General features: G+C 40.2%; 1 protein-coding gene across 2 annotated transcripts in view; it reads right to left on the bottom strand.

Moving 5' to 3' along the window:
• LOC115397632 (kinase suppressor of Ras 2-like) overlaps nucleotides 1-24,477 on the bottom strand; it is a 125,785-nt gene that overhangs the window by 54,695 nt on the left and 46,613 nt on the right. For both annotated transcript variants that reach the window (XM_030104051.1, XM_030104050.1), the window contains exon 6: nucleotides 7,411-7,583. In XM_030104051.1, the coding sequence (XP_029959911.1) occupies nucleotides 7,411-7,583 (173 nt within the window). The remainder of the gene's footprint in view (nucleotides 1-7,410; nucleotides 7,584-24,477) is intronic.

Below are 24,477 nucleotides of genomic sequence, written 5' to 3'. Positions count from 1 at the left end.
GAGCTATCACAGCTCAAAGGCTGTTTTCGCAAAGACTCGGCTGCACATGAAATTAAAGTAGGGGATAGCACTGTTGTCTTAGAGCAATATATGTAAATGTAAATATATATATATATATATATATATATATATATATATATATATATATATATATATATATATATATATATATATATATATGTATATATATATATATATACACACACACACACACACACACATATATATATATATACTGTGTGTATATATATTTTAGGGCATCTGCAATATCCACTTATATCTAATTTAGTTTACTTACAATTTCCTACACCTTGGGATAAAAGTATGAAAGATCTGTGCATGACATTTGCTCCAGTCTTCATCGGTGGCTATGAAAGCAGAGACGCCTAAGGCGCTCTTGGCATTCACACCAAAGGGCAGAGGACCCACTGCCGACCAGTGAAGACCAATGTACTGATTAGATTATTGGTTTGCCTGACTTCCCAACCTTACCAAAAACACCCCGTTGTTCCAGATCAAAGCAGCAGCAGCAGCAGCATTTGGCATCGCAATTCCTCTTCTAACAGCTTCACAGCCTCTGGGCACAATCGAAACCTCCTAATCTGACGGTTAATATGCTCAGCTGCTGCTTCTGTATAATAGTGCTTATAGAAAGTAAGCACTTTCAAATTCAGTTGAAAGAAAAAACGGTGCAATCGGTCAAAGTCTAGAAACGCACGAAAGGATAAACTGTATTTTACCACTACAGGTATCTGAGGCAGCAGGTGCCTCACCTTTCACTGCTGATCAATGTCAAATCAGTGGGAACTGAACATCTTATTGACACAGATGAAAGATCTGACCTGTCCTGTCCTTGAAAGTAAGGTCATAAAATAAAAGTGTTGCTAAAAAAACATTAAGAAAAAGATAAAGTATGTACTGATCTAAGAACCCATTTGCATGATGTACATGATGTGAAGTGTACACAAAAGTTTAACTGTGTTTTGAGGGTACATTTACAGAACAACGGTGCTCAAAGAAAGTTAAAACACAATATTTTGAATCTCTCAGTGTGAGTTAGAATAGAGTACAACACTAACTTTAACAAAACTAATCCAAAACATGAATAGACATCACATCACATCACATCATTTAGTTAATTTGTGCAGAGGTTGAGTCTATAATAATCCCCTCTTGACAATTCGCTGTAGTGTGTTCGATTAGTTTTGTTTGAAATGATTGAAGCTTCAAAGAAACCTGTCAGCTGAGCTGATTCCTATGCTTTATCAAACATGCCGGTTGTTGTAGAACAAAGGCTAATCCCAAGAGTCCACTCACATAATTAAAAAAGTTTGAGATTGTGTACAACCTGATGAATGGGCCTGATAACACCGTTTTGAGTCCAAAACAGATTTAACAGCATGTGAGTGTTTCTGTGAGCCGCTGCAAACTGGCCAACTTGATTTCTTCCCCTCTGCTGCTGCCGAAACTTGTCTACTTTCACGGAGAGCTAATTCATCTCAGACAGGCCTAATAGGAGGCTGCAGAGCCTTTATCACAGGAGACATTTTGGCATCTCGAATAGCAGAAGGAGCACAGGTGTGAGTGTGATTGGTTGAGGCTGCCCGAACACCAGCAACCTTAAAAAGTCTGACAGCATCTCACATCCAGGGACAATGTGTCACAACTTTTTTGTCACTGACCATAATTTTACAAAGCCCCGAGCTCCTGGAGGGTCAAGATTATTATGCATTACAGTCCTGGTGGAAATCACCGGCAGAGAATGGGAGCAGTTTTTGTCCCAAAAAGAAATGCTATGAAAAAAAAGGAACAAGATACACTAGAAACTCTTTCCATCTGTTTTACCTGGAGGAATAGAAGCATAGCATGACTTTCTACACCTCTAACTGTATCCTAAATTATTTTTACTCCACTGAATTATCATTTCTTAGTGATAGCACACAAGAAACCATGCTTTATTCCTCTTTTATCGTGAATTTCCACTCTTTGTAATGTAAGAGGTTTTTCAGTCACACATTGAGTTGTGGATGAGGTAACAGAACCAAAGAGCTTGTTTGACAACCTTCCTCCGTGCACACATATGAGGTCCAGAGTAGGTGTCCAATCAGCCAAAATCGATAACCTCACCTGTGTGGGCCATCGGGAGCCTTTGAAGAATCACTGAAGGTTTCATTACTAATTAGCTTGACAATAGCGATAGTGTTAATCAGGATTTCTTATTAACGCATCTCTTCTACTGATCGATAAACCCTTGTGGTGTGTCTTATTTGCAGCTCTTGTGTTGATTGAAAAGTTGCTCCCAGTCCACTGACACACAGTGTAAAGGCCAAAAAAAACAAAGCTATATGCATCTCTATGCATGCTCCAAATAGAGCTGGAGTCAACATATAACACCGCCGTCTGAATTATTTTTGCAATCTATCATATCATAAGCAGACTTTCACAAACAGCATGTCTAGGTGGGAAAACCAAACAAACCCTCATGACGTCTCAGCTTGGACTGGTGCGCTGACTCATCCCGAGCAGACAGCGCTTGGTCCTTGGTCACCTCGGCCGGTCTCGCGCATCCTCCGCGCGTTTCGATTGAGAAGACTTTGAGGGATGAGTGAGAACGCGGTTGGCTGCAGGGCCCCTGACGTACGAGATGGCACCGATACCATAGAACCCAAACATAGACTGCAGGCGGATGTTTAGCTCGGCTGACCGACCGCGAACAAACACACACACACACTGAACACACACTATTGAACACACAGGCATTCGCAAACACAGAGACAGAGAAGGTGTGCCTGAGCCAAAATAAAATGAAAAACCCAGGGGAACTGGAAACACATTTTATAGCTCCCTTTCTTGATTTCTTGCAAATTAACAAAATGTTTGATGCTAATTTTTTTTTTTTCCATTTTTACACACACATGTGCATAGCTTGTTCATTTAATACTGCATTTGCTAACAGTTGCAGTTGCTAACATCATTAACATGGTCATCTTGAGCATCAAGTTTTCTAATATCAATAAATAATTAATAATTTAGAGATAACATTGAGCCACAGACCCTTGTAATATATTGAGGAAAACTGTTGGAGAGGCTGAAACCAAAGGTTTGGATCAGGAGAGTCAAATATATTTTAGTTCTGCAGCCACATACGGCCCAAGTGGAGACCACATTGCAGTCCTGTGTGGGCCGGTTTCAGCCCACGAGCCTTATGTTTGATGCTCTTGGCTTAGTGTGGTCTTACTGATGTTTGTTTCTTTGAATGAATAACTGGAAGTGTAAAAGAAGCTCATGGAAAGACAGCAACAACAACAAACCAGGCGGCGGAGTCCTAAATAACTCAGGGTCTTCTTTTGATTTTTGTGTTCAGAGATGGAGGGAAATTTCATCACACCTTTAACTGTGACACTGGATGCACGAAAACAGGCCACTGAATCTTATCCATGAAAATCTCATCAGTTCATGCTGGAGTGGCCAAACTAAATGCTAATCCATCCCCTCCAGCCAGGGTCACCGGCTTTCATTTCTTCAGATTTAATTAAATTACAGAATCCGGAGCTCAATATACTGTACATGGAAAAATGCCAGACTATCAGCTTTAGGGCATCAAAATATGTAGTTTATGTTAAATATCAAAGCTCTGATAATAGAAATGGCATTCACACTCCTTTTTTTTTTTTTTTTTTTTAAAGAAATCCATCTTTGAAATTGCTTTGTTCAAATTAGAGTCATGAGGGCAAATTTCAGCTAACAGTGTGTGAAAGGCAGAAGACACATGACGATCGCTTTAACTTGAAGAGATCTTGAAGCTAGCAGGACCTTATTCTCTTCTCTTGAAATAGCAATGTTGTTCATTCATTCATTTTCCGCCGCTTCATCCCTTTCGGGGTCGCGGGTGGCTGGAGCCGATCCCAGCTGCTGTGGGCGAAGGCGGGGTACGCCCTGGACAGTTCGCCAGTCTGTCGCAGGGCTGACATATATATAGACAAACAACCATTCACTCACACATTCATACCTAGGGGCAATTTAGGGTGATCAATTAACCTACCATGCATGTTTTTGGACCGTGGGAGGAAGCCGGAGTACCCGGAGGGAACCCACGCACACACGGGGAGAACATGCAAACTCCACACAGAAAGGCCCCGAGCCCCGGCCGGTATTTGAACCCAGGACCTTCTTGCTGTGAGGCAAGAGCGCTAACCACCGCGCCACCGTGCGGCAATGTTGTTATTTATATTTATTTTGTTTTTAAATGACAGTTACTTTACAAAAAATGTAACATTGTTTCAGCAGAAAAAAGGTTGCTTGCATGATCATTTACTACCACATCAAACTGGAAGTAAACACTAAACTTTGTAGCACTGTGCAGCCTATTCAATTAACACAGTAAAAGCCAGAGATACCCCTTATAAATGCTTCTAGGGTTTCATTGCTGCTGTGGTAAACAACAGTCAGACACAAACAGATCAATCTCTGAATGCACTAATCTATAAAAATCTCCACGAAACCTTTAACAAACAGACACATCACCCTCAGCATTCACTGCAAGCAACCACAGGAAGAAAAAAAAAAAGTCCTTCCAGTCATGTACGCTGTATTCAGGCGAACGGCACAGCATGCCTGAAGCAGGCAGCTCACATTAAAGTGACGATCGAGTCACAGGTGATATTTCAGAGCGAGCGCGCCCGGTTTCTCCTCCCCAAAAAGCCCGCGAGCTGTAGGACTCCTTCGCCCTCCCGAGCTGTCCACGGCGCACGGGCTTATTTTGGATTGTGGGTCCACAGACGGGCTTCCAGAACACACTGCGATCCCCACCGCGTCTAGTAATTCTTTCTGGTACAGCGGGGTAGAAAAGGTAAAGCATACTTCCTCCAACTCTTAAAAAGTCTTGAGCTGCAGTACGTAAGAAGTGTGCGTGCGTGCGTGTGTGTGTGTGCTATAGCCTGGAGCACAGGCTGTTCAGTTGGACGGTGCAGCTCGGTTTGTACTCCCACAGCAACACATGCAGGCGGAGACAGGGGAGATGTGTTCATTGTCAATGACTGCAGGACTCAGAGAGCTATTTATATTTCATCATTTATCACTTACAAAGATTCATGGACTTTCTATCGCTTACCAAACGCGTGCTTACTTTTTTATAAGTATATATCACAGGTTCACTGTGTTACAGACCAAATCCAGATTCCATACTGGGTGGAAATACAAAGACAATCATTTTGAAACACATTCTATGAGTCAAACTTTAAGGGCAACCAAAGGTAAATAAGTTATATTACTATAAGGATCTTAACTTTAAAATCTTTAAAAATTGTTATATCATTGGAAATTTTTGCTTTCACAATGAATACATGAACTAAAAAGCTTCAAGTAGCTGTTTTATTTTCTTATAGCAATGATATTTGTGACCTGTGATTACAAAACATCTGTGATCTAATAAAATATTGAGATGTTTCAAGCTTTTATGCTTTTTATTTTCATGACATACAAGCAAAAAAGATCAAGGGTGTCTGACAAAAAAGTCATAAATACAAAATATTATAGAGAGGCACTGTGTTGTACCCATTGTATATGCTTTATGTAATAAATAAAAACCTTTTAAATGTTCCGGTAATTCATGTTTTCTAAGAAAAAAGAGGAGGTTTACTCTCACTGTATTGGAAATAACCGAAATGTTTGAAAAGGAACAACAACAAAAAATAATATTCAAAATAACATAATGGCGGGCGGGCGGGCGGGGGGGGGGAGCAAAATATTTTTTAATCACATGTATTCAGCTACTCCCTGTCCACTGCAAGTTCCAACAACCAGGATCCGAGTCGGAGTTCCAACAAAGACGGGCCATTTAATCTAAAGTCACACTGCATATACTCCGGCTTCACACTAAGCAGTGAATATTGGTGGGAATCCAGGTTTCATGTTTTTTTTTTTTTTTTTTAAATACCTGTCAATGGCAATTTCATGACATCTGTTGACTTGTGCTCGTTTCATTAGAAGTTTGCTACAGTAGCTATAGTATGTAAGTGAAACATATGGAAGATTACTGATTTTCACTTTTTCCCACATTCCCCTCAGCAACGCAGTAAGTATTCCCAGTGGTGGAGAATGAGAAATGGACAGGAACACGAATGAAAGTAAAAGCTGAAATAAGCAAACCTTCAGTCTGACCCACCATCAACACAGTTCTCTTCAAGGTGAAACTACAGTTTGCCTGAATGTTTTTCACTGATGTCTGTCTGTACGATCCCTTCCTCAAACTGTGTGTTTTCCTGCCACAAAGACAAATAGCAAATCATTTTCCTCACAGAGACATTTCACATGAGCCTTGAAGTTTTGACACCGCTTCACAGCTTGTATGTACTTTGAATACGAGACGGCAGCCAAAAGAGCCACTTGAGTGGAAGACAAAAGCAGGTGACGCGCGACTTCTCATCAAAATGTCACGTTAAATGTAACAAGACACCTTTCAGTCTCAATGACAGTGGTGATGACAGCAGCTCTGTTTGGAGCGGTGAGAGCACCAATAACTGAATTATTGAAACATCTAAAACCAAAGGTATCGCTTCCCTTTCTGATGTTTAAAAGACTACAATCTCGAGCTGAAATGAAGCAAAATCTGTGACTTTTGTGAAAGTGTGATGCTGCTGAAAGCCGTATCATGTAATGTCAGACATCTAAAGTGTATTTATCAAGGAATAAGCCGCACATACACCAGTCTATCTACCTATCTATGTATATATCTATCTATCGATTAATCAGTAAATTCACACACATCAATAGCGACACATTTGTCCCCTCTGATGGAACTACAACTTATTTCCCCCTGTCCCGTCATGCATATAATGTGAAATTATTCCACGCCATGCCTCCACTGGCAGATATGCGCGGTGGTGCCCCGCACATTGGCCGTCCGAGGCCTCACAGCGCCGAGTGACGGCCGTTCATCACTCGCCTCATTGACAAGTCTACCATTACTCTCTGTTTCCATGCCTCCCCCCTCCCCGCATCTCCTCCTCGGTCTAATGGCTTCCGCAGCAAGGCCATAATGTATTGGCCAATAAGGCAGCTGATGTGCAGCGACACACCACCTCCGGTCATTATGGCGCCACCCGATTCTTCGTCCGTTGTGTTCTGAGGAGCTGTTGCTTTAACTATGAACAATTGGAGCAATAAGAAGATTGTGCGGATATCGAGGAAACAACGGAAAGTTGCCAAAGCTGTAATGCACAGAGTTTGACTACTTTACCACTAAATAAAGCTGTTGACCCAAACGCAGCAAGCGAAATGCACTTTGACCAAGCTGAGAGCGGAATCCCAGAAATGAAACACTTCCCCTGAACTAAAATGGGAAATTCAAGCAGGGTTGAGTCTCTCTCTCTTTCATCTCATTGCTTGAAGAAGAAAACATGGTGCACTCACTTGCAGAGGGTGTTTCGGCGTGGACGGGAGGCGTGGAGGGGATGAAGGAGGGGAAGAAGAAGGATCGCAGGGACCGCTCGGTGTGGAGGGGCGAGCGCTGCGTGGGCAGGTTCTCACAGCTGCCCACGCTGCTGTGGATCTTAAGGTTCAAGGGCTTGGTCTTCTTCTTGGCTCTTAAAGGAGGGAAGAAAAGGGAAACAGTGGCATCAGAAGCACAGCTGAGACATATGAATCAACACAAAAATGCAACAAATGTTACAAAGTGTGTTCTAAAACAGAGCAGTGTAAGGCCATGCAATATTGAAACTACATCTAAAAAGCTGTGAGGCCGTCAGGCGAATCTGAGGGAGGTACAAAGGTTTTCCTGACAATCAGACAGCAGAGATAACCTATTTCTCCTCACAGAGTGGGTCCACATGGACATATAATGTAATGCACCTGCAAGACATGTTATGTGTCAAGTAAATTATGCCACTGCTTTTTATGGAGAAGTCAATCCGCTCCTGCCAGAAACTGGCATTATTATTATTGTTATTATTCCCTCCGCCTACATGCGCCGCGTGTCCCGCTGCTGAATGCAACGATTTCACAGCAGCTCCTGGAGGGCCACACGACCCAATCTGGAGGATGAGGCAGGGAGGAAAAAGGCGATAATAGCGCGTCAGGGAAAACAGATCAGACAAGTGACAGCTCTCAACAGCACGGACCGATTAGGAGCTCTTATAATCTCACGATCTCATGATCACTGGCACTTTTATTTATATATCTTCAATTTGACAGGATTCGAGTCCAAGAAGGCAATCCTCTAAATCTCGACACACTTTACAACACATTATCTACACGAGCGGGACAAAAAAAAACAACCATAGGTGTCACAGCACCCTCAGCTTCACTACGCAGGAATCAGACATCTATGGGATTAAGTGATTATGATACTGTGTGCGAGACCGAGTGTCATGTTCATGAAATGCCTACAAAGCTGCTGGTAGACAGCCAGAACAAACAACGACCCACAGACAGGTTGAGAGAGGCATACAGCCCGAAAGGACAGAGAGACAACAAACGCTCACCAAACTACTGAGAACTGCTCTCATATTGCTTTTTACTCATAAATTCAACTGGTGCTGTTTAGTAAATAATAAAATACCTGATAACAAAGTAATAATTTCTTTTTTTTTTTTTACTTGTATTGCAATCAATAATGCCTCTACTTGCAAATAGTGCACTACAAATTCCTAGGTTATGAAATTTTACCAATAATTTCATTATTTGGTTGGTTATTACATTATCAAAGTAGCATTAAAAAGCCATTGTGTAAATGCAATGTTGAGTACATTTCCTGTCAGTACTGATTTACTTTAGTATCATTACTGAAACTCCACGGAGACCTGGGAGCACAAATGTATAACAGGGACAAACTGCAGCAGAAATCCAGGGAAATAGAATAGAATGTAAGAAAATATTAAAGATTTTCTAGACAATAATACTATAAGGTCTTCAGACTTAAACTAAGCAGCTATCAAAATATGCTGGTACATACTATCTGGGATCATTAAATGGCATTAGAGAATAAAAAAACTACAGAATATGAATCAGAAAATAACGACAGACAAGAAGAAAGAGAGTTTGACAAACTTATAAAGGATTGGATGAGAACATGAACTGGTACGATGATGAAGAGAAAAGAAAAAGATCACGATGGAAGAAAAAACCTTAATGCAAAAAATGTTTCCCTTCTGGCCACAAGGTGTCAGCACTGTGTGCTGTGAATGTCATTTCTGCCAGAAAAGAAGTCACTGAGGCTCCTGCCTCAAGTCAAGTCAAGACAAACATAGTTTTAGAACTTTGAAGCAAACAAACAGAGGATGGATGAATTGGAAAACCCTCAACTACTGACTTCAACTCATCAATTGAAGAATGACACAATTTTATTGTGGAACTGATGTATTATTTGAAAATATAATATTAAAATAACAAACTGATTCAACCATGATAAATTACATTTTCATCCCATAAGCATGTCAACAAAAAAAAAGCTGCAGATGTAATAATAATAATAATAATAATAATAATAATAATAATAATAATAATAATAATAATGCATTGGTTTTACATAGCGCTTTATTGGACACTCAAAAGACGCTTTACATTGCATTATTCATTCTCTCCATACTGGGTGGTGGTAAGCTGCTGCTGTAGCCACAGCTGCCCTGGGGTAGACTGACGGAAGCGAGGCTGCCAATCTGCGCCATCGGCCCCTCCGACCACCACCAACCATTCACTCTCACACAACTTTCATACTTGGGCAAGGTGGGTGAAGTGTCTTGCCCAGGGACACAACGACAGAATGTGAATTGTGGGTAAGAGAGAGAGAGAGAGAGAGAGAGAGAGAGAGAGAGAGAGAGAGAGAGAGAGAGAGAGAGAGAGAGAGAGAACAACATGAAAAACAACAATCCAACCTTAAAGATATTGACATCTTAAACTTTAGCAAGTGTTTGAATTGATCACAGATCATATAATTGAATCTTGTCGTATTTAACTTCATGTTACAGATGTCCTGGGGGTCTACTGCAATGGCAAATATATGAACATAAATGTCCAATTCTCTGCTTTCTGATAGAATTCTGAAGAACACAGCCTGAAAGTTCTGGTTCTGGGTACAGAACAGGGATATAACAATTAACAACAACAGCTAAAAGTTACTTCCATTATACTTGAAGATGTTTTTCCTCACAGTAAAGTCAGTCATTTCACATAATTTGAACATTGTTTTAAATTCTTTGCTTGACTCTTGATATTTACAGTTCTTCTGAAGTCGTTTAATAAAATTGGACTGAAATAATCCCTCGATGTGAACCTGTTTCTGCTCGGAGTGTAAATCAGGTGTGAGGTAATTTCACAATGAGAGCTGAACAGAACGGCAAGTAAAACTTTAAAAAAGTGACTCTGCCGGGCTTTTGAACTTGGAAGTCATTAATTCTTGGAAACATTATTGGTTTGAACACATTTTAAAGCTCGCAGCCTCGGGGTATCAAACCCACTGGAGCGATGGAGGTTTATTGTGTGACAGGAGCGAGGGATCAACACACGATGAGATGGCTCTGTGGACAGAGCTGAGCGAGCTGGGGATCACAAAACGCCGAAAAACTGTCCGTGGAAAACACTCCTGCTCATAAATCACAGCAGAAAACATCTTCTTGAATCCAGTATTTGATGTCAACGCTCAAGTCACCAGTAATTTTCCATAATTACTGCCTTCTGTTAGACGGCTAGTTCACATTTTAGAAGACCTGTCATTTCAAAAAGTGACTTTTAGATAATTAAGCTTGTAGTGCAATCTGTCTTTGTCAACTTGTGTCATAACGTGGGTTCTGTTTAATTTGTGTGTTTTCCCGTGAGAGTTTGTCTGTCAGAGCCCAGAGCAGCAATAGAGTGATTCCTTTGAGCTGGCCCACCAAGATGACGCACACCACAGGATTTCATAGAAGAATTACGTTGATGATGTGTGAGGGATGAAAAACACAATCCTCAAAGTTTACTCACAATAGACCTTTGCCAGTTTTCTGGTTTACTTTCTTTTCTAAGTCACGTTAGCCATCTCAGTACTTGTTCTGGGACTCAGACCATTAGAACAACTCACTTCTGCAGAATCCTGAACACACTGTAACTTATTTTATCACTGCAGCTCAGGACAGCAGGAGGTGACTTTGTGGGGATAATTGGAAATAAAAGTGTGCCCTCTTTTGTCCTCCATTAGAAAAATAATCCACACATCGTTAATTACCTCTCACTAAATCATGAATGAAAACTTTCTGTCAGATAGATCCTATCAGGAAGTTCCTTCTCCCATTTCCTTTTCTCCTACTTTGCTTGTCTTTAAGCTTTCTTAAGTGGATGACACATCCAGGAGGCCTAATTTATCGTGAAGCAAGAAAGCTTATTTATTTGAACAAAAAAACAATTAAATCACTTATCCAGTTCACATATTCAGGTTCGCATTCTTCTCAATTGTGCAAAGGTCACAAATTGAAGTGTTTGCTAAAGCACAACTCCAATTTAGTTTCAGGCATCACCTTGCCATCGAGTGTTTTATGGTTGTAATTTTGTTTTCTGTAAAACTAAGCGGTCTTTTTCTTCTATGAACAGGTCAAGAAGGCAGTGGATGAGAAAATGTCTGCCAATGAACTTGTTGAAAATCGATAATTGAATACAACCAAGAATCTGTGGAAGTAATAACAATTGCGAATTATTTGGAGGGAAAGTAAACCAAGAATTAAATATACAACAGTTGAAAGATCTAAATGTGGGGGAGGCCTGGCACTGTCAAGTCTTAAGGAATATTAGATATGCTGAGCAGCTCTGCCCATTGTCATGCTGCTGTGCTACAAATTGTGCCACAAGATGGACAGAGGTGGAGGCTAAATAAAGGGAATTCTCAAGTACAGAGTATGACTACTAATACAAATAGGCTCAGAATAGGCTCTGAAAAAGCAAAACAACTTTGGATTTGATCAATAAATTCTTTTTGGACTTCTGGTTCAAAGTATTTTAAGAAAACATAGATGAGAAAAAGACGTAAAAAAATTTAACTGCTTGGTAACTTTAAGCCAAATTATATAAGAATAGACATAGACACAAAAAGGTGAGAGCTTTTATAAATTAGAAACAGAATATGAAATAGACCAAAAGGATTTCTATATGTTTTTACAGAGATTGTTTCAACAAAAGAATAAGGTCGAGCCTCCTAGGTGAACTTAACTCACTTACAGATTGTTTTTGGGAACTTTCACCAAACCAAGATGTGCAGACTGTAGTGGAGGTAAATAACATACAAATGTGTCATTACTCGTGGGAAATACTGTCAAAAGTTTCTTCAACGCTAAACGTTAATTAAATTTGGTGCAGATTATCAGTGGGTCACTGTTTTATTAAGTCAAAGGTGCTGTCCATGGTGCTGAAAAAGACAAATGACATTTGTAATGATCAGTGAGTCGCTGGTTAATGATAAACTCAAGGTACTGTCCATGGTGCTGAAAGAGCCAATTGACAATTGTGGAGCAGAATATCAGTGGGTCACTTTATCAATAAAAATCCAAGGTGCTGTCCATGGTGCTGTAATGGCCAATCCACCGTTGCGGTGAAGATTATCAGTGGGTCACTGTTTTAAAGGATAAGTTCGGTTTAAACAGTTTTCACGTTGTTTGTAGAATGAAATACAACAATATACTCACCCAGAAGGCTTTTCTGATCCAAACAGTGCTTTGGGAGAAATTTAGATCCAAAATCGAGCAGCACATATCTGTATAGGTCTAGCAGATGGGGCATCATCAAAGCCGCTCCTAAAACAGCTTTAATCGTCCAAAAACTCATTAGTTTCACCAATATTTCATTATGATCCGCCCACGCCAGTCCTCCACGACAGCCCGGTGTTGAGATTGTCATATATGCAGATATATGTTCGTTTTGAATTTACTACTTGGTGTGCACGTGTATCTAGACACCTACAGCTAGATATCTATGTTGATATGTCGAGGCGGTAGTGTGACGTAAGCGGGAGCTACAGAAGCTGCAGTATTGTTGTGTGTGTGTTTTTTCGATTGCCGATGCTAATGCATGTTTCTGATAAGTGCTATTGGAATAAACATCCTCACGCTGCCGAATGCCTCTGGACTTCTTTCAAGCATATTACAGAGATAAATGTTTTGGTTGTTTTTTTTTGACCTCTGAAGTGAAAGCTTTGTTTACGGCTGCCACGCACAGGCGCAGTACGGCTCATTGTGTGCGGGGCAACCTGAGGCTACACACGGTGCTTTTTTTTTTCCAGTTTAATGTAAAATGGACGTATATCTGTCGGACGAAGATGTTGTGGACGACAACTTTGAATATGAAGGGTGTCCTTACAGTTTCGAGCCAGAATATACAGATGAAGAGCTTATCGAAAGGCGAGCGCAGAGGCAAAGAGAAGAACGGCTGGCCAGAGCAGTACTGAGCAAGCGCGCGGCTTCCATAAACAAAGCTTTCAGTTCAGAGTTTGACAGAACTACAACATTTATCTGGCGACACCGGGCTGTTGTGGAGGAGTGGCATGAGCGGACCATGAGGAAATATTGGTGAAACTAATAACTTTTTGGACAATTAAAGCCGTTTTAGGAGCGGCGTTACCGACGCCCCGTCTGCTAGACGTATACGGATGACCGCCGCTCGATTTCGGATCTAAATTTCTCCCGAAGCACTGTTCGGATCAGAAAAGCCTTCTGGGTGAGTATATTGTTGTACATCATTCTATAAACAACGTGAAAACTGTTTAAATCAAACTTATCCTTTAGTAACTCCAAGGTGCTGTCCATGGTGCTGAAATAGCCAATGCACTGTTGCAGTAGTGAAGATTATCAGTGGGTCACTGTTTTAATAACTCCAAAGCGCACCGTTTTGGTAAAGATCGACAGTGGGTCTGTATTTATTGATGAATTCCAATTCGCTGTCCATGGTGCTGATGAGCAAATCCACCATTGTGGTGAAGATTATCAGTGGGTCCAAGTCCAAGGTGCTGTCCATGGTGCTGATTTGCCAATGGAAAATTGTGTTGGAGAGTATCAGTTGGTCACTGTATCATTAAAAATCCAAGGCACTGTCCATGGTGCTGAAGTGGTCAAACCATTATGGTGCAGAGTGTCAGTTGGTCACTATCATTACAAATCAAAGGCACTGTCCATGGTGCTGAAATAGCCAATCAAAAATTGTGGTGCGGATTATCACCTGGTGGCTCTTTCACGAAAAATCCAAGGCGCTGTCCATGGTTCTGAAATAGCCAATTGAAATGTGGTGCAGAATATCAGTAGGTCACTCTTTCATGATGATTCCAAGGCACTGTCCATGGTGCTCAAATAGCCAATCCACCACTTTGGTGTAGTATTAGTTTGTCACTGTATCACTAAAAATCCAAGGCGCTGTCTTTGGTGCTGAAATAGCCAATTCACTGTTGTGGTGAAGATTATCATTAGGTCACTGTTTTAATAAGTCCAAGGCGCTGTCCATGGTGCTGAAATAGCCAATAGTGCTTTGAATATGCTGAAATAGCCACCATTTTGGTGCAGATTATCAGTGGGACACAGTTAAATGAAGAATTCGAGGCACTGTCCATGGTACTGAGATAGCCAAATGACAATTGTGATTATCAGTGAGTTAAGCTAAATAACTTAATAAAAGTTAAGCCTAAATAAAGGAAGTACATAAGCCATCAATCATAATTGAGTTATTCAAATATATGTAGGAAAATGGGCAATTCTTTCAATTTCAACGTTGATTTATGGAAGTTTCTTAAAAATGAACTATGGAGACAACCATAGCAGCATTGAATAGCATCAATATGAGTTTCATGCAAGAAATAGCTTAAGAAGAGTCGTGAAACTTTCACAATCCTGTATTTCCTCCTGAGAAGACCTGTGGTCCTGTTTTTTCCCTAGAATATCCTGTAATCTCACAATGGTTAAAATGTCACAAGTTCATATATCTGAGATTGCTGTAAAAATGAAATCCCTGTCATTCACATTTTTCTATTCCCAGTCCAACAGAGAGAGCTGCACTTGCTTCATGAAACTTGTCCCATGGGGCAAACACAGTTTGACCCCAGCCGTGGATGTAAACAGAAAAATCTGGTTCCACATTAAGTGGGATGTTAAGACTTTACAAAGTTTAACAACACATCTGACTCTGGATAAGCTCTCATGTGACGTTAATTATTCCACTACGACACAGTGTACAATTTCAACAGTTGTGAGTGAAAGCAACTGCACAAATTCAACCTGCATGAAATCCATTTTTTTTAAATATATCAGATATACTTTAATTCTTATCTGCAGATGAATCATAACATGAACTTCTCGGACTTCTTCCTGCAGTCCAGTGAAATCACAAGATTCACAAGTGTGTCATACATGTGTAACTTAGCGTTTTAATACCACTAAAACACACAGTCAAGATGAAAAACTGCCACATACTAAAATATGTTATCTTTCCAAAATAATAATAAGAAATCTTACGAATTGCAAATTTTTTAAAATTCTTATTAAGAGATAGAGTCAAGACAAACACAGGTGTTTTCCCATTCTGTAACCGTAATACAGGTGTTTGAATCAAACCAAAGTTTCATCATGTTCATAATATGTTCAGTGGTAGTCCTTCTCCTTCATTTGTTTGTCCATCCGGCAACTTTCATTAAATCTACCATCCGAAGGTCAAACTTGTGCAATTTTCAACGTTGCCTTTCTCGAAACACAAACTCCAAGCACTAAATTAATCACAGGCACTGTTTCAAAGAATATTAAATGTCTGGTGGTTCAAAACCACAAGCGATGGTGGCCTCCATTGGGGCTTCAAAAACTGCAATAATAGTGGATTCATCAGATCTGTTATAGGATGTCTGAGAGATGACACAGACACATCCATCGCAGGAGTGAGACAGCAAAGGACATTTCAAAGAGATACATGGAGAAAACAAACATTGTAACAGGCAATAAAAAGGAGAAATAGCTGAGAAATTTCAGAAAAAAAGATCAACAAGTTAAAAAAAACTATGTGGGGGAGAGAATATAGAAGCTGTAGAACAGAACTGGTTAAAACTGGTTAAAAAATGAGAGAAAACATCCTTAAAAAGAATGACTTTTAGCAGCCGTACTCAAAAAGCTGTGACTTATCTTGGAAAGTAACATTCATTTAATTTTTGCTCCGATGTAAAGTCTTCACTCCCAACATTCAGTCATGCAATTAGACCTGTACTCTTCACTCCCATCTCCTGCACTAAGGAAGCAGCCTGCAGGTTATCACTTCTCCGTCAGAGCTTTTGTCAACTATTCCGATTAGGCCACTTTATGTAATTTCAATCTAAATTAAACCATTCATCTCCACCGCATGTGCGTCTTTACACGCTTCCAATGATTTGTAGATGTTCAGTGAGAAAAAAGTAACTGCAGAGAGGAGAGGATTCCCAATTTCGGTTTTGACAGCAGGCAGGAAGAGGGGGGACTTTACACCACGTAGTTGTTAAAGCCTCTATTCAGACACCATTTTTTTTCTGCTCAGCATATGAAAAGTTGGAGAAAAGAGAAACTTGGGAGACAGACGAGGAGGGAGGCGGGTGACTTGTCAAGTGAAATCAGCAAAAGTGTGAATAGTTGAGCTGTCCTTTGATCTAGTCTCCAATTGTACATCGCTCGCAGACGGAAATCACCGCATGCTTGTGTCACATTTCAGGTTTCTTGAATCTCATTTCCTCAGATTTTCCGAGTAAACAAGAAAGTTGCATTTGTCATAATGCAATTCATAAATTACCCATTGTGTCCTGTTTTTCACCTACTGATTTGCTGATTTCCTATTCATTTACCTCCTTCCAGAGACATGATGTTAAAACATCCCAGCTCTCTGAATCATTAAACTTCAATTGCATCCATTTTGAAGAGTGAGAAGGCACAACTTTTAGCATGTCTCACACACAATTTAAGACAAGGAGATTAATATTATGATACTTTTTCTTGTTAACTATCCATTAAATATTAAATCTGAACTCAGCTCTGACGAAATAAAGGGATTTCAAACTGAATTGAAATTGACTAAAACTTTTTTAAAGGTGGAGTTCTTGAAGTCATAAACTGATCAATATGTGCTGAGCCAGACAGAGAAAGTTTGGTATTGTTTTTGTAATTACTAGCAGCCAATAGCACGAGCTGCTGTGTGCTTGCTAAGGGTTTTGGGGGCTGCAATTCTTCCTGGGAAAGTCATGTCAAGCCAATCAGTATAACAGAAGAGGCTCTGATTGTAAATCGATTGAAAATAAACTTCCTGTTAGCTCTAGTAGATTTCCAGGAGCAATATCCCACATAATATTTTCACTAATATCAATGTTTCTTTTGAATAATTAGATGATGGTCACTGAAAACATGTTAGATCAGGACTTTATTTCTAAACATCTGAGATCATCCAGCACCATTTGGCGTGCGATGAAGAAAATCTGTTTCCTTCTGAGTATGGATCTGACCCGTTCCGTCTTTACCAGCATGTCAATGTTCTTGCTGCTAACTTTTTTAATGTGTGGAACCTTAAAAGGGGCTTCAAAGAATAATCTTACATTTCTTCAATGATACGCACCTTTGAGAAAAAGCATTTGCATTTTGCATTATGCAAGCAAAGGGGGAAAAAAAACACAGCACTTATACACACACATGACATGTATCTGTCCACCCACTCCATCCACTTTCCTCCACGCTCGCAAAGACTCTAATCATACTGACACCTTCAAATAAAAACTTCATGTGATCAAGGATAGAGGGGAGATGGAGAGCGGTGATCGTTCCACTAACACTTTTCCTATATATTCCCTCTTGAAGAGAATTTTAAAGAGCCTAAGTCATGAATATTGCACTTCTTCCCACTAATAAGCTCGCAGAGCGCACTTCATCCAAATGACATTCCTCGACAATGATGCTGTGATACTCAGGCTCATCTGAGTGTGATCTAATTAACACTTGTGTCCATCCAGGAGATAGAATTACAAGAATTCCACCAGCACACCTGCACTTTTTACACCAGAAATATATGCCAGAGGCCCACATGGTGAGAGAAAGCACCCAGTTGCTTTTTATGCAAATGTACCGTTGGAATAATATCTCCGGCAGCCACTGCTCCTTGGTGCTTTAATAAAGTTAGTGGAAAAATGAAATAAAGGTGGCTGGAATAATGATTACAACAGAGAATTACTGTGCGCCCTTTGAGCAGTTTCATCCGGGGCAGGTTGTCTTCACTTCAGAAGTCTGCCACGTCAAACCTGAGCAGAATAAAGGTGAGCAGGGAGGCTTCTCCAGGCAGGGATCTGGAGCCAATTTCAACTTTAAAGGACTTAAAGTTATTTCACAATAGGTTCAAACTACACACACATTCACAATTTGTCAGTTATAAAATGTTTTCCCAATTATAAAACTTTGATTTGCCAAGATTGTGGAGCTTCAACACAAAAGTTATTCATGAGTTACTGTCAGAGTGCCATCTAAGGGGAAACGAGAAGGCGGATCTTTCACAATGGGAGAATTGCAAGCATATCTTAAAAGTTGAAACTTATCTTTTTTAAAGCATGAATATCTATTCAATCTGTTGCAACAAATACTATAGAGTTTTTCAACTTGAAAACTTCAGCATCATGCATTCTAATGCTTTTATAGTGTCTTTTTTTTCTCAAGGAGCTCAAGTCATTTACAATTGCATTATTCATTCACTCCATACTTGGTGGTGGTGAGCTACACATGTAGCAACAGCTGCCCTGAAGTGGACTGATGGCCCACCAATCACTCCCTCTCACCCTGCATTCACCCAGGCTTTCCGGCTTCCTTAAAGACTGCACCCATTTTCTATCAAATGTTTAACTTTTCAAAATGTTTTCATCACTTGTACCGTCCAAAAATGTGTATTTGAAGATTATTGCACTGCCATCTTACTGGTCCAACCTGCTCAAGGTAAAATCAGGCTGTGTGTGCCTCCCTAGACTGAAATGAGTTGACTAGATGCAATAAAGCACGGAAGACCTCATGAAGAAGAGATATATAAAGATAACATGGAAACCTTCACTGAGCTGCTATTCAAACAACCTTGAGACGTCACTGTGTGACCACTGTGACCACTGGCCACAGATGTGTCTGCACACCCACACATCTCCTCCTGGTTGTCACTTATGACCATCTTGATGACGTACACTCATCACCTCTCGAAAAGACTGGCAGATAACGCAGTTTTATCTTTTTTTTTTTTTTTTTTTTTTTTGAGTGTTTTCCCACCATCACTCTCTTGTTAAGTCCTCTTTATGTGTCAGCCTCTCCTGTCGGGATACGGGTGGGTGTCAGAACGCCGTCGGAGGCCACGGGAAGGCCCGCTGCTCACAGTGGGGATTTTAAATCGTGCGCATGTGTGCGGCGAGGGCCGAGAAATGAACATGAAGCAGAAGGAGACAGCGTGACACCCAAGGCAAAGGAGAGGCAGAGAAAACAAGCTGTAGTAAATGAGAGCTTCGGCTGTGTGAAGGACAGAAAGGAGGGGGCGGGGGAGCTGATGACCAGATGAGAGGGGAGATCACTGGCTCGGGACCGGGGAGAGGAGTGATGAGCCGACAGGAAGGCGGGCTGTGACATGTTGTCTTTTCAGGAGAATCTCGGCGCGGTGTGTTGGTGCAAGTTGACAGAGCGCAGTCGGGGTTGGTCAAAATAGCTTCATTTCCATGAGGCTGTCACGTGAAGGTATGGTAATGCTGTGGTACTGCCGTCACGGCTTGTGTTTGCATTCTGCAGGAATAGTTACCTGCCTGTGCTCCAGTCAAACAACAACTGTTTGTTTTGCAAGATTAAAATTCACTCTACTTCCTCAAATAGTTCGTAGCTCGATGCATTCCTGGTTGCTTCCAGAATATATTTCAACCTCTTTACCTGGACTATTTATCTTGCTTTGACTGCAATGAGCTCTGTTTGCTGTTGGTCACACATGTAGAGCATTGTTCCACTTCGATACACGTTTGATTCAGAACTCCCCAAAATAACACTGTCATAATATCATTACATTTAAAAACATATTTTAAAGATGATTGGCAGAATATAAGGAAACTCACAAAGGCTCTTCAATGAGAGCAAAAGAAGCAACAAGTAAAAATTACTGTATAACTGATGATTTTGATCAAACCTAACAAAAATGCCATTAGTATTATACTTTTGTATTGAATAAACAAATGCAAGCTCAATATGGCCTGAGTAGAAAAATTGTATATGTCTTGCTCCAGTTGGGATGAAACACTCTGCTTAAAATCCCCAGAGCAGCAACAGATGGAGAAAGTGAACGCCATCACTGGTCTCTAATCCCTCCATAACTTGCATTAAAACTGATCCTTTAGGGCCCCAGATGATTCTGGGGTAGCTACATCATTTCTGCACAATGCTCACTTGGAATATTTAAAATCTGGGACAAATGTTACTGCACTACTTATTTACATGTAGGAAATAAATTAATGTCTTTGTTTTTTAACAAATATTTTTAGATCATTAACTATTTAGTTGAACAAAACATGGTTTCCAACCACTCAAGAGATCTCAACCCGCCATTAGATCTTATGCTCATTGGTGTGCCTCGGGAGAGTCTTGACTTTCTAACAAAACGAAAAATTGTGAAAACTACGCCTCAGCTTTGACAAGAGCCAAGAGGCCAGCTCTACGGGGAGCGGAAAGGCGGAGAAAGCAAATGTGATGATGTGATGAGCGGTCAGGGATCAGATAAGAAAATCGAGGTACGGTAATCCGAGTCGGAGAGAGGCAGGTCATGAATCCACCGTCCTACTCATGAGACCCAGAGGAGACTCTGTCTGTTTGGTGGACTAAACACATGCATGCAATCATCACCAGAACGCTGTGAGCCACTGATAAACCAGAAGCATGATGGGAAATGATGTCAATATGAATCTCATTTTTGAAACCATGTGGGATAAATCTGAGGTGTATAAATAATTTGGCATGAAGGCATCTTCTACAAAGCAGATAAGAGTAGCTAAAATAATGAACGTGCTGAATCTTTTACCTACAAGTTAAAAAAAAGGGTGTCAACTGTGTTCCACTAATATATGGTAATAAAGACTAATTTAATTCATTTTAGTTTCAGAGAACAGTAAAATGTAGAAATCCATTGAGCTCAGTGGAAGGTGCTCTGTGAGTAGGACTATAACAGCAGTATGCAAAACAGAGCTTGTTTCTGACGCAAATTTATTTGAAAGCACAATAAAGTGCAATCTTATATATTATATGCGGGCACTTTCCTCTAGCTAAATTATTTGTCTTCACAGAGATAATATTCCATAAAATATTCTCTGTGCGATTACTTTTTGACAACAGAATACAAGTAGCCACTTACCTGAATTCAACATGTAATTTGTGCATTGTAATGCACGTGAAACGGCGCTGTATGAGGCCACCAAACCACATAAAGCCAGGAATACTAAGTACAACGAACAGAGTGGTTGTCATGACAATGAATTGCAGCACTGACTTTGTGTTCCACTTTTGTTTGTTTCCTTCAGATGAACGTATTTCAGACAGCATTGTGACTTCACGACGTCAGTGACTGTGTTTGTGTGGAGCATATTTTCTACCCGGCATTTCATCTTCAAGTCCGTGAAGCACTCAAATTCAGGAATAATGACTCTTGACTTTCCTTAGATTAGCAGCTGTTTCTTGGCATACACCAGACATGTCCAGCACCTGAGAATAATTTGTTGTATAAAAGACATTGTGAGACCAAAAGCAAACAAACAAAAAAAAAAAACTATTAAACAATTAACTAAGCTTCTATCAACAAAAAGGTGATTAGCTATTCCGCAATGCTGAAATTCTCTAAAAGCCCAGAATTGTGTTGATCGGTGATAAAACACATGTGCCATCCAACTTTCCAATGTTACTTTTCCCTCTAATGGGGTGGATTAAAAAACAGTTCCTGCCTCTTTTGTGCACTAAAATTCTCTCTAAGTGCACCTCATTTGCAGCCAAATTTTGGCATGAATAGAAATAAAGAATGATTAATTTCCAAAGCTTCAAAATCCAAACAGGTGTTCCAACATCCTTTGTTGCTGCGTGCACAAGCTCCCCCCTCCAACACACACACACACACACACACACACACATCCTCTCTCTCCTAAAGTAATCACAATTTGATGCTGTTGGCACATCTCCCCTTTCATTTGCCACCACACATGTGAACTGTCCTGTGAGTTATGTTGTGCAGTTGCATCACGATAGCAACTGCTAATTAGTTTGCTTTTATTTTTTAGCGGCTTTTTGTAGTTTAGCAACAGCACAGCCTGACGCTGACCAGAAAAGAAGTTCATGGAGGTTTATCAAAGCGTGTTTCACTAGATGTGCTGCTTTGGCAAACCATTTGAAGAGTTTCTGTCTAATTGAAGCAAAGGAAAGAAGTCCAGAACTTTGAAGCTACAGTGAGGACAGACATTTATCGTATTCTTACCACGTCGATAAAAACATGCAATATGTTGATAAGGTTGGTGCATTTCTTGTGAGCTAAGGTGGTTCCTAATCCCTCATATTTCCAGTGCAGATAAGTACGAGTGTTTGTAATCCAGTTGAGGTAACCTAGATCTGGGCATCATAAAGCCCAGGGGCCACATGTGGTCCTCTGCTTGACCGGCCCTCGGGGTGTCATTGGAAAATCCTGTATTAAATGAAAATTACTGTTATTATTGGCTTTATTACATCTAAAACTGTCACATTTTTCCAAATTATTGGCCATTATCAAATTACTGGTTATAGCACTTCAGCTAGCAGAGAAAGCAATTGTTACCTCAGAAAATTTGTGATTCGCAAAGGGAAAAAAGACGATTTATGAAAAGATTTAAATTATTCAACTGAACTTGAAAATTAATGCAATCTTGATTTCCAAGCAAAGAAGAACAAGTGATGCACAGTAGCCGAGACTCATAAAAATCATGTTTTAAAAGATTCTTTTCATCAGGAGATAATTCTTATTGAGCAAAATTCAAATCAACTCATCTTGCTCCTCAACAGTGGTACTAATTTTTCATACGGCCTTTTGGGTACGGTAGTTTCCCACCTCTGAGCTAATACATCGACTGTTCATGCACAGCAGAATTTAAAGACTTCCGTCTTATGTAGGTTCCAAACTTCTGCTAAAATCACCTTTATTGGTTGTGACAAACAAAATGTCTTTGGAGATTCATGTATTCGAGCTGTTTTAGTGAAAAAATGTTCCAACAACACAGTCGAGATGCGATTTAGCAAATCACGAAGAAATGCTATGTTTAAAATTATGCAAAAAGGAGCCTGCACCAGTCTGCTGGTCCATCTAATACCAGCCCAAGTGCAGGCACACAGAGTCAGTCAAGTAAAAATGAGCAATATTCAAATATTGGATGAAGGCCCCCCAAACTTTTTTTGGACTGCAAAAACAAGTTTTTGTCTTATCAAGTGAAAGAGATTTCACTAGTGTTAATCCAGCATGAATGTTTCCTCAATTTCCCCCCACGGTTTCTTTTGAAGCTCTTATGTATGGGTGCCTACACAATTTGAATCCCACACAGGAAATAGGGTCTCTGAGTGTCTCACCAAAAAAAAAAAAAAAAGGCAATTTCAGAATGCAAATACACTGAAAGGCTATGGGTTTAAAAATGTTGGCAATAAAAATGATCGAAATGTGGATCCGGTGGGTCGACTGTCCTCAGATGCCACATGAGCACCCGGCAATGCAGTCGTTTACTTTAAAGACACAAAATATCGAGGTGAGTCAATTAATCCAACCAGAAGTAAATTTAAAAACACAAACAACCACAGAGAAGCTGCAACATTGTATGAATTAAAAAAAATAATAATAAAAGATTGTGGAATAATGATGCAACAGTCACCAGAACTTATTTACAAAGTAGAGCTTCACATATGTCTCCCCACCCACCTTGGACATCATTTGCTGTCCTCCAGAAAGACGCACAAGCTGTTTCAAGCACCAACAAAACCAGAAAAGCATCTTTTCAACCAGACGCAAAGTCACATATTCAAGAAAGACATTATCCTTTGATGGTACTTCAGAATTTAATTCCTATAACGTCTTTTCTTTTCGCTTCTGCTTTAAAGCTGAACACCATTTACTGCTGGAATGCACTTCCCTTTTCTATTAGTGCAGCCGAGTTTGGTATATTTATCAGTTATGACATTACAAACCTCAATGTAACTTTTTATTTACTCTTCCAGTGGCCATCTGGGCTGATTGTATTTTAAGATTAAGCACTTTGAAATTTATTCTGCAGAACAAGACTATAGAGTTTCACTTTTCAAGCTTGATGTTACCAGCAGTGTGTGTGTGTGTGTGTGTGTGTGTGTGTGTGTGTGTGTGTGTTCTCGTATTTCTATCCTTGTTGGGGCCAAATGTCCCCACAAGGATAGCAAACGTGAAACGACGTGCCTTGTGGGGACCTTTTTCCGGTCCTAAGTAGGAGAAACAGTGTTTTCTTGACCATGTTGTTGTTACTGAAAA

Source organism: Salarias fasciatus, chromosome 12, assembly GCF_902148845.1.
Source record: "Salarias fasciatus chromosome 12, fSalaFa1.1, whole genome shotgun sequence".
Lineage (NCBI taxonomy): Eukaryota > Metazoa > Chordata > Actinopteri > Blenniiformes > Blenniidae > Salarias > Salarias fasciatus.
The sequence above is the reverse complement of the archived record's forward strand: the minus strand, read 5'-3'. Positions and strand labels throughout refer to the sequence as shown.